Here is an 11930-nt window from a genome sequence, read left to right on the forward strand (position 1 = left end):
TTGTCAATAAAATATAAATTGTTTGACCAGGTGGTTTGATTAATCGTTCAAATAGTTTAGTGACAACTGGTTTAAATCCTTTCGTGAACAGGAGAAGATGAGCGGATAGGCCGAGATGTAAAGCACGCGCAAAAGCTTTACAAAACTACGTAACACACATCATCAAGTGGTCATAGTAGGGTTTGAACCATCAATCTTTGTGGCCAATTGTACATAACCACTGAGCCATCTGCTCCGTTTCATTTACATGTATACCATAATACATGCTAGAAATTGACAGTTTTGTGAATATTCACACAATACAAGAATAAACATGTTAAAACTGGTTTAATTTTATCAATAACACATTAAATATCCATATTATATCACAAATAACTTGGACGGAAATTAAATAAAACATTCAATTACAATTCTAAAACACATAGTAAAAAATAAGTTAGCACTGGGTGTTTCTTGCTTGTATGAAGGTTTAGATTTTAATCCCCCTCCCCCTCCCATTAACCAGATATGAATAAATACATGTTTTAAAACATAATTATATTAGGTATCAATTAAGACTGTAAATTTCAAAACTTTAAACCCATTGGGAACCGTTAGCATAATGTTATTATTAGGTATATTTCACCAAATAAATGAAACGTACATATAAACTGATGAAAATTTAAATGCATTGGGAAAATTATCATTTTGCTAATTATATCACTTGTTGCACACCAAATATTTGCCTATGTTCATTTAAAAAAAAATGTAAAAAGAAAAACTGTTTAAAGCCATGGTAATTTAAGTCTATTTTGTTCCTGAGATGATTCAAAATAAGATAAACAGGTCACTTCTGATCTATTTAAATAAGACGTTTTTAAAATCAAATTTTAAAAGATTATTTACTATGTTCAGCCTTTAAATAAGATGGACATTCTTTTAATAAATCACTTATAAACTTCATAATGTTGTAAAAAAAAATCTTAAATCAAAATGATACAACCAACATTTAAAGGCATCATGCATAAAAAAACTAACATAATAAATTAAAAATATAATGCATATGTAGTTAGGTGCAAACAATAAAGCTTAAATCATCTAATACATAGAACACTAAAAGTTTTGTTTTTTCACATTTTTTAAAATCTTTTTTTTTTATATTGGTATGAAAAATTTGAGTTTTCTAGGTTAGTAGGTCACTTTCCCTTTCAGTTTCTGCTGCGCCGAGATGCTCATCCCTGTATCATGCTGTGCATCGCTCACAAGTTCCAGAAAGGCATTCTTTGTCTGTGAACAATAAAAATTAATGTTACTGTTAGAATTTCGAATACTAAAGGACTGAAAATGTCCATGTATATGTAAATGACACAATAACATTAAAAACTAATATGAATAATGAATCATTACATCACCAATCATTTCAGAAATTTATTTCTATATAAATACTGCAAAGTATTATACTTAGTGTAATTAGTTTTTCTTTGTTTTCAGTTTTGATCTGATTAAGTGCTTTTCTGAATGAACTTTTTTACATTCTTATATATATAGAATTAAGTAATATACTTGATTAAGTGGGAAAAAAAATTACTTTTGTGGATGTTGTTTACACTAGATACTCGGATAACAGCCCATATGGATTACTTGTAATAAGCTTACATGTAATACATTTACATGGCAATCATATGAACTCATATGAACAACATGTAATTAACTTTCACAAAAAAATAACTGCATGGCTTACATATAATAATAAGTTTATACATAATAAGCTTACACAGCAATACATTACATGTAATTCGGTTACATGTAATATTAATGTGTGAGGAAGGTAGTTAAAGCTGACATGAATTTATAAAAGCATTTGGTCGCCATATTAGTTTCAATCGCTCCTCTACTGCCACTGGGGTATATATACCGGTCGAGAAAGTTACAGTCGGTTGCTTTCCGACCGAGCCATTCAGGTTTCACGGACTTCTAAATGCATAAACTACACGTTGCACTAAAATTTTTGTAATATAGAAAAAAGAAACAACAATCAATAAAATACAAAATATATTTATTCTTTGAAAGAATTTTCAAGGTACTCGTATCCGTATTATTTTGCACGGATAGTGCCGCCTTACTTTCACATGCACATCGAACACGTGTGTCGTTGATACAGAGTGCACAACGTCTGCATCTTTTTGAAAACTCCGGCGGCACTATATCCAACTCAGTAGCTAAATGATAGTAAATCAAAGAAAGTAACAACGTAAAAGCGACTCATTGACATTGCTCGATCTGCCACAGTGTGTGGTTGCACATGTGCAATGTAATAACATACACAGGAAAATGGTCTACAGTTATCGAGCATTTTTTAAATTTATGTGCCTGGATTTCAGTCTGTCTTGTTTCAACGTTCATTGGATATATTCCTTGTCAGTGCAGTGGTTATACTATGTTTGTTCAAAACGCGTTTCTACACGTCTTTTCGTCCAAGGTAACGTGTTCGGGTGTATGAAATACCTGAATGCGGTGAAGCATGAATAGTGCTTGAGGCCTTATATAGGGGGTGTGTAGAACAATAGAAATCGACAACTAATATGGCGGTAGTCGGAGATAAAAGGGAAATAATGCGTATTTATGAATTCATGTCAGCTTTAAAGTGTTTTCTGGTGAGGACTCACTTTCAGGTTGGGCAGGCACGGTCCGAGGGCCTCCAGTAGCAAGTTGTCCTCATTAACACACTTGGTCCAATCATCAAAGGATACCCGGGTGTCATGGTCGTAGTCCTGTAAATACAAGAAACATATGTTAACTTATATAGAAATGCATCATCATGTCCTTAAAAAATATGTAACATACATTTAATTTTGTCTTGACCATCAAAAGATTTTTGAGCTTTTTACTGAGTTAGTTTTGCCCTATGGTGTTTTCCACCTAATTTAAATGGCTGTTAAAAGATTTTGATCCATTTGAAATTTGCCTTTATGCAGTTGAAGTTACAGAGAAGAATTTGCAGTTTATAATCAGTCCAGTTTTAAGTTCAGAGAGTGTCAGTGTGGGTAAATGGGACAAAAATTCACTGGATGCAAAAATTGCATTATCTGCAATATTCCAAGAACCAGTGATTGTCCTGTAAAATATGTAGCATATGTTGACTTATATAGAGAAGGGCCTGCAGAAATACATTGTTTACGAGGAAAAATTTAATGATGTAGTCAAGAAGAAATATTATCATATTATTTATTGTTGTCATACAAATATATGTCCTTAGTCTTTACTAGATATGGCATAGTCATACAAAAATGTCTTGGAATGGCATCATATTCATCCAGAAATTCTTAAACATCTCTAATGTACTTAGGAAATTAATACCATAGGAACCTGAGTAAAAGAATTTGTTAACACATGGAGCAGGGATGGGGGAATTAATGTTATGATTACTATCATATATAAATACATAAACTTTTCCATGCATGTAAGAAATGAAGATAAAAAGTTGGAGACAGCAAAGATCCATCAAAAGAGTAAAATTATATGGACACCATTAGAAAAAAAAATGAGGGAAATAAGAGAAAGATACGAAAAATTATGATTGGACACAAGGGCAGGTCGGTCTATCATCCCAGAGTAGAGGAAAATAACAAAGAACTCAGTCCTGAAAAACGGAGAACTTGGGTAAAAAGTTTTATTCTATGTGCATACAGTGTTAATGGTCAAGTATGGTACAATGTAACTGGTAGGAGGAATACACGAACATGTTTATGTGTGCATCAACCACCCAATTCAGAGTCCCCGAATTAATGGAATTGATTGCGTGACTGTATTTCAATAAAAGTAAATTCCTCCCACCACCCAAACAATACCTCTAAATTTTATTCCTGTGGGAAAAAATATTTTCATCAGTTACCAAATTTGAAATACAGTATAAATCTTTTACAGTCAGATTTTGTAGGTTTACAGGTACATGTATTAAAACCTATAATTTCTAAAATCTGATCAAAACACCAGCAACACTATTATATTGCCTAAAATTAATTAGCACCAACAGAAAAAAGCCAGTTACCTTGTATAATATAAATGACATATGCAAAACCTCTCAAGAAAGCGTCAGAAAAAAAATTGGAGAGGGCTTCATAATTACAGCTAATGCAAAACAATGTAATTGTATTAAAAAAATTTTTTTTTTTGGGGGGGGGGGGGGGGGGGTGCGAGTGTACTCACAAATTTCTTGAGTGTGATCTCCACCAGATCTTTGATGCCTTCATCTGGGTCCTCCTCTGTGGCCGGCTGTTAATGAAAAATATCCATCAATATATTGCATTATATTTTTGAGCATATAATATTTATTATATGCAATATTTTGCAGAAATTGGTTTTTTCAACCAATTAGGTAGCATAGATTTGATTTAGCACACTTCTGAATGAACCTATTTGTATAGATGTATGAGTGTACATAACTTTAAGCAATTATAAACGCACTTGATATACTTGAAACCACTTTTTACCCAAAACCCTTTACAGAATACACAGCAAAATGTTATATGTTTAGAATATATATCAAATCATAGATTTGCAATGTGGAAAGATGTACAAAGTATGAGGCCATGGCTATGATTTGTTTTTTGTGCAGGATCATTACTTTTGTGAATTTTGATGAACCATAATGAAAATTAAAATAATCTCAAAAGCATTTGGTTTTCTACATAACAACAGTACATGCATCATACTTCCCAACTGACCCGATTTTGTAGGGTCACACCCGATTTTCGACCCTTCACCCGATTATTTTTTATGACCCGGCGGGTCATGCTTTTCACCCGATTTTTGTCGAAAAAACCCGAAAATCTCCTTATTTCCGGATTTGGTTTGTAAATTAAAGTATTACACATAAGTTTTAACACATATTTCTATAGTATATATTACCTATGAAATGCATGGAAAATATGTCTTGAATGTCGTTACGCGCTATGACCAGACTTTTTAATTTCCAAATCTGGTCATGACCAGATTTTCACATGTTGGAGGTTGGCAAGCATGACATTCATACATGTATAAGCTGTTTACCTTAAGAATGCTGTTCTTTAGGAGGTGAAACATTTCCTCTCTTGAGATGTAACCATCAGCGTTCATATCGTAGACATCAAAGCAGACTACAATAGAATAACATAATATTCATGGACATGTACATGTATATATATATTTAGAATCAAAATGTTACATGTATATATAAATCTGCTATATGATAAATATTCAATTTACTGTTATACATATTGTTTTGAAATATCCTACAAAAATCAATCAGGCAACAAAAACATAATTATTAAATCTATCAAGGGTTCTCCACACCCTCTGAAAAAGTTTGGAACAAAAGTGGAAATTTTTATATTCCTTAAAGATATTTGGAATTCTAGCATGCATTTGACTTGAAAATGAAAGAAAAAATGTTCAATTTTTGGAGAAAATCACTTTTTAAAAATGTATTGTTTTTCATAAAAACAAAAGTCCCTGCAGCATTCGAACTCAAGACCTGAAGGTCAGTAAAACAAAGCTATACCCATTGCAGTACAGATATATACATCCAATTTTGATGACATAAACAGTTTCACAATGAGTTGAAATTGCCATGTTGTAACGTACTGTCATAAAAAGTAAAAGTCACAGGGTGTTGAGAACCCTTTAATTTATAACAAACAGTTGAAATTTTTTATTCATTAATATATTTTACTTAATTGTGTTTAAACATTGACATTGCATTGTGTTGTTTAAAACAGTTTCATATCACTATAGAGATGAAAAAATATACACAGAAAGCAATGGGCTATAAATAGATATAACATGAAAACTATTTATTTCACTCACATTTCATTTTCTCCTCCATCGTACCACGCAGGAAAATGGACAGCCCTTTGACCCACTCAAGTTCATTGATAAATCCATCATTGTCCTCGTCAAAGGCTCGGAAAACTATTCAAATGTAAACCAATATCACACTTAATTGTTGTAAACCAACTTTTATTCACCACGACTTCAATTCGCAATACTTATGATAAGCTGGTTTGTGACAACAAATCTTTACGACCAAGCATTATCCAGAGCCCTCTCGTTATAACAACCATTATCAACAAATACATGTAGGTCGCGGCGAGAAATATTCGCAATGAGAAGGCAATCTCAAACCTCGCTAACATTTCTCGCAAGCAAATAAAAGTTGATTCACAGTATTCTGTTGGTTACAGTGAAGGAAAACCAGGTGAATACAGTATTCTTTTTTTCAAATTACACTAAAAGTCTCTTATTTACATGTTAGAAACTGGTTTTAAAATTTAGCAATCCAGAAATACAAGGCATTCTCCTTGTGGTCTGTTTTCTAATCAAGATCGAGCCACAGCTTGTCCCTACTTCACTTCTGAGAGCCTCAAACAATGTGAATGGCTTACCTCTGTCCACAATCATTTCATCCGTCATCTCAAAGTTCTTGTGCACAAAGTCGTTGAACTTATTGCGGTCCATGCGGATTTTGGGACTGTTTGGGCATTGCTGCTTCAGCATCTGTAACAACCTCTCCACTTCTGTCTTGCTGACTTTGAACATAAAATAAAGGTTTTTGAATATAATACTTGAGCACTGATCTGTAAATGTATCATAAAAATAGAATCGCCAGTGACAATCAGAAATCTAATATCTTAATAAAAATCTAAGGTTTGATATTTAAAAGCAAAAGTTAAGTAATCCTGAAATCTAGTATCCAGAAGCATGCTCTAAAAAACTATAGGTGTCAGATAGCTCAGTTGGTAGGGCACCTGACTAGAGATTCAGAGCCCCGGGTTCAAATCCCAATCTGGTCCATCATTATTTCTTCCATCCCGTTTCACTAGCTATGATGTATAACACGCACCCCCCACTTTTGATCACTTATGATTTACTTGAAAAAAGTGTTTGCTACATACAAGACTTTATGAAAATCAGGATAAATAGAAAAGATTATGATTTTTCATTTGCATTTAACAACTTCAAAACAAAAATATTTTCAAAATAAGACAAATCCTTCAGCCTATCATTAGTGTGTGTGTCTTTTTATGATTAATAGTCTTTAGTCTTTAAATAGTCTACAGTTTTAAAGGACTAACAGGACAGAATGGCCAATGAATTTCTTGGTAAATATGACGATTGTCCTAAAGTTACTTATTTCAATCTGAAATCCTGCCTCATAGGCCTGTATTATGTTTGTTTAGTACACGTAGATCAATCATCAATTTTGTGTATTTGAGTGCAGTAAGGTCAAACCTCATTTTCACGCACTGTATGTTGTTTAATTGGTCCTAATTAATGAAAACATAAATTAACCATTTTCATTCACTTTATCTGGTGGTGAATTGGGTGGAGGTCTTTTGAGGATCTTTAGAAGGTACTACTAAATTATTAGCTCGAATTTCCTCAACACTTGAGAAAAACAAATAATGATAACAAAATGTTTAATAAGAAAGGTATAAACCGAGAACGTCATAAATGTACTCACAATGGCTCTTATGGTGAAGCATTTCAATAAACTTCATTCTTTCTCCACCTTTGTACACAGGTTTCGCTTTGGATGGCATTGTTTTGATCCAGTTATATTTCAGAGTTTAAAATTTCACAAGGCGAATAACGAAAAAATAATACAATTATCGATGTGATCTCAGAAAATGTTTACTTAGCAGAATCAATTTCAATGTTGTTAAACATCAACTTAACATTTATTGTTCTGTTCCTCTTAGTAGTAAATTATTATTTGTTTTAATTTATCGTTTCTTTACAAAAACAGGTTCGTCTCAAATGATGTTTATCCGTCGCCAAGTGCGATGCGCATGCGTAGAGAGAGAGAGAGAGAGAGAGAGAGAGAGAGAGAGAGAGAGAGAGAGAGAGAGAGAGAGAGAGAGAGCGTTATGAATTATACCTTAGAGATTTTTTTCATATATTATACTTCGAAATATTTTGTTTAAAACATGCAGGCACGTATACTGTACATGTAACATGGGAGGGTGAGGGGCAGGGGGCTGCCCCCCCCCCCACTTTTTTTCGTAGCAAGGATTGTCAATTCTTATGTAAAGAAAAAGAAAAAAAATATGAATTATGAAGGAGTTGCCCCCCCCCCCCAACTTATTGGGACGACATGAAAATTGAAGCGAAAATAAGAAATTGAACTGTAAGGTGGTATTTACATGTAAGTTTCGCACCCCCCCCCCCACTCCCCATCACCCACGGATTAGGATAGGATCTTCCTGATTTTGGGAAGTAGGACTTTTTTTCTTATTTTTTGCTTGTCTAGATGAGTTTGGATAAATCTCTCTCTCCCCCCCCCCCCCCCTTCATCCCTTCATTCGAGTGTAAAATGAAATAGTCATTGTTAGAATTTACTGTGCAAATAGGTACTTAATTACTACTGGGATAGTACAAATGTTCGTGCTTCTATTTTTACAGGAGACCATTTCGTTACTAACAGACAGTAAAATAAATTCTTACTGGTAACTTAAGGCAATTTCTTGTATAAATAAAAAGTAAAAATAGCACTTTAAAAATGATAGAAGGCTGAATTGCACAAAAACAAAATGAACACCATTCAAATGATCAAAATATACACTGGAACCCATTTTTTTTTCTGCCGTAACTAGATGTAATTCATGGGTACATATGATTCATATTATGTTCATAAGACAATGGATTAAAATTAAATTTTGCATAAAATCAAGCAATTATTGTTGGGATTATGTCCTTTACAAAAATTTAGATTAGTGAGAATCAAAATTTAAAGTAGTCATGTTGCAGATATTATTTGAAAAATGTGAATATTTGAAATGTGAAAATTTGAATATATGTCAGAAAGGACAATTACTTGAGAAAATGTTTTTTTTTCTCTTTCAAATAATTAACTTAATGGGACGATGTGAAAAGAATATCGAAGAAACGCGCAGTAGAAGTCAAGCAGGTATCGTTTTTCTGTGCTGCCTTGTATGAATACAGGAAACCTTTTTGTAAATAAAGAGACTGAAATATATTAATACTGGTAAACAACATGTAAGGTAATTTCTGATGTAATATTATGTAAAACTAGCCCGGCCTTGTGAATTCTCTTTTAAGACGAAAATTTGCTACATTTATATCCGTTTCTAAAATGAATATGATTGTATGATTTAAATTTGTGAGTTTAGTCGGATCTTCATTGTGAAACAAAAATTTAGAATAATTTTATAGCCCTTCTATAATAAAATGAAAGAAAAGGTGAGCACGCTCGTATAGGTCTACATGTATATATATTACTCTCCCTCTTTACTTCACAAGCATTACTCCAAGAAATCGTCACATCAAAACTTCCTACAAGATTGCATATCTATACTTTTGTCTTTATCAACAACACAATTCTTATAAATTTTAGATTTAAAAGGGTCAAAATATACAAAAAAAAAATAAAATAAAAAAAATAAAAATAAGATAAAACACCCCAATTAAAGACTTGAAATCAAAATTTCTGGCAAACTGAAAAAAATCAGCGACATTCTTCATGAGATTAAAAATGCACGTATCACAAAATTTCTGGCAATATGTATATTTACACACAGGGTGTCGTGAAATTTCATGTAGTGATTTAAGAGGAATTGCGTTTCCGATAAAAAAAAAAAAGACTGACGGATTGACACACTAACTGACTGACGGCTCAAGCATTGTCTTTCTCGCAGCTTGTTGCGGTTTGGAATTCATACATGAATTCATATGGAATTTATACGTTAAATTGTTTTGATAACAGACGTAAGAAAGTAACAACAATACAAACTGTAAAAATTCTGCAACATTCTTCATGACATTAAAAATGCACGTATTACAGCTGTCTGTTTGCTTCATTATAATGAACTAAAAATTTATTTAATGTAACTTTCATTAAATTAAATTTATCTGTTGACGTTTAAATGCATTAAAATTCAATTTAACAACATACATACAACTTACATTGTGAATAAATAATACAACAAAATACCCAATTTACATGACATCAACTCAAGATTGGACTAATTAAGCAAGCCTGAGCTTCCAATTAAAGAGAAGTGGGCTCTGATGAGACGGGATCTGACCGGATTCCCTTCCCTCATGTCCTGTCCGTACTCCGGTTAAGAATCTTCAACATCCTCGTCCTCTGCTGCCACGGGGTCATTCTCGGTATACATTTACATGTTCTCTCGCATATGTTATGCAGTACCCCAGTGCTGACGATAGTCTGTTGTCAACTCTACTGTAATTGCCCCACCTTAGATTTAAAATGAATGTGTCCATCTTTGTTTTTTTCTTAATGTTTTAACATGAATAACTTCATTGAAAACTTATTTGCCCTATTATGTCAGTCTGTACTAAAAGAGAGTTCACATTTCACTTATTGGTGATACGGTATTTTACTAAATGAAACTTAATATTGCTCAGTGGATCATTTAGTTTTATTTCAAATCTCTCTCGAGCATGTCGGGAGCGGTAGCATAACAGCTTTATTTATTTTTTTACAAAATGTCTGAATAATTAATATCATCGCTGATATATATGTTTACATGTACAACAAAACATACAGAATATATGGTCATCTTCCTAACTGTATTTGGTGGTTACTGTGCTCGATTGAATTGCGCGTAAAATATTTGTGTATTTCTGTATTTTGCCTACATACAGAACAAATCCGCTATGTAAACATGGTAAATTTAGTCGTCTACGTAATAGTGTCTTTATTATAGTATGACTCTTCAAGCGAAACGAATACGTAAAGGTCCTTTCCACGTTATATTTAGGGATGATGGTGGGTCAGCTAGAGTTTGAAATCTGTTCCTTTGTCATCCCGGCATCAAGTAAGTCCCTTTATACAAAGGATGTAGCATTTAATACAGAAAAGAATTCAGTTGAATGTACGGTGAATGATGATAGTGTTCGAACGCCTTGTAAAAATACTTCTACATCTACAAACATTATTCTTCCTGTTATTTCTGTTGAAAAAAAACTTAAGGCGACGTGCATTACATGTATTTGTAGCAAAGAGTCAAAGGGTTTGCGACCTTTGAAATCGCGTAACGCGAGACTTTCGATATTTGCTAGTATGTCCCTGGTTGTAAATAAACGCACATAAAGAACATGTATCGTATTATAGCAAGTAAACTGAAAATAAAATTTAAAGATAATCAAGTAAAAAGGAGACCATAACTCATGCTGCTCGGACAACGACTGTGAAACTTTTTTTCAATCACTATACATCATGAGAACTAGAACCTAAGAGTTTACAATGTATGGCCTATATAAAATCAAGATGTGGAACGGTAATCGATATGTTTTTTGTAAAGACAGAAATCAATAACGGTCCTTTAGGTCAATTCAATTGTTATTCGTAATAGATCCTTTTAATTAACTGACTGGCTTGTTAATTCGACAATACGTATGTATAAAATGTTGTATACAAATGAATAAACTATCTGTTGGAATTGTTAAGGGGTATATGATTCACACTTTTGTGAAATCATTTGCGTGTGTTCTTTATTTTCTGTTGAGAAACGATCAGTATATTGGAGCACTACCTGTTTATGAGGCAAATTTAGCTTTACATATGATTATTTAAACTAAATGAATGTGTATTGCAGATCAAGCATTTTTTATAAAAGTTTAGTTAAGTTGCAAGCAACTTAATTATTCTTTCTCGAGCTGTAATAAAGACAAATGGAAAAATAGCACTAATTAAGATACATGTACATCAAAAATGGTTTCTCTCTCTCTCTCTTATTCTCTCTCTCTCTGTCTCTCTGTCTGTCTCTCTCTCTGTGTGTGTGTCTCTCTCTCTCTCTCTCTCTCTCTCTCTCTCTCTCTCTCTCTCTCTCTCTCTCTGGCGGAAGCACCGACTGTCCTAATATTAACGCACACATGACACGTTTCGAGGTTCACAAAAAAATCACTAAACCGTAACACAAGAATAA

General features: G+C 33.0%; 1 protein-coding gene across 1 annotated transcript; it reads right to left on the reverse strand.

Annotated features, from left to right (window-relative positions):
- Positions 1-312: 312 nt before the first annotated feature.
- Positions 313-7639, reverse strand: LOC128163135 (calaxin-like). Its single transcript, XM_052826645.1, has 7 exons — positions 7481-7639; positions 6402-6545; positions 5824-5928; positions 5029-5114; positions 4186-4251; positions 2646-2750; positions 313-1266 (listed from the first exon to the last, which is right to left on the reverse strand). Exons 1-7 carry the CDS (start codon positions 7557-7559, stop codon positions 1168-1170), a joined length of 684 nt encoding a protein of 227 aa, XP_052682605.1. The 5' UTR covers positions 7560-7639; the 3' UTR covers positions 313-1167.
- Positions 7640-11930: the final 4291 nt, after the last annotated feature.

The sequence above is a fragment of the Crassostrea angulata genome, chromosome 9, assembly GCF_025612915.1.
Source record: "Crassostrea angulata isolate pt1a10 chromosome 9, ASM2561291v2, whole genome shotgun sequence".
Lineage (NCBI taxonomy): Eukaryota > Metazoa > Mollusca > Bivalvia > Ostreida > Ostreidae > Magallana > Magallana angulata.

Excerpts from the sequence above, each read along its gene's own strand:
- LOC128163135 (XM_052826645.1), bottom strand. The coding sequence starts at position 7,559 with ATGCCATCCAAAGCGAAACCTGTGTACAAAGGTGGAGAAAGAATGAAG. Across the intron at positions 6,546-7,480 it reads GCTTCACCATAAGAGCCATT|TCAGCAAGACAGAAGTGGAG; the intron begins GTGAGTACATTT and ends TTATGTTCAAAG. Across the intron at positions 4,252-5,028 it reads TAAAGAACAGCATTCTTAAG|CCGGCCACAGAGGAGGACCC; the intron begins GTAAACAGCTTA and ends TTTCATTAACAG.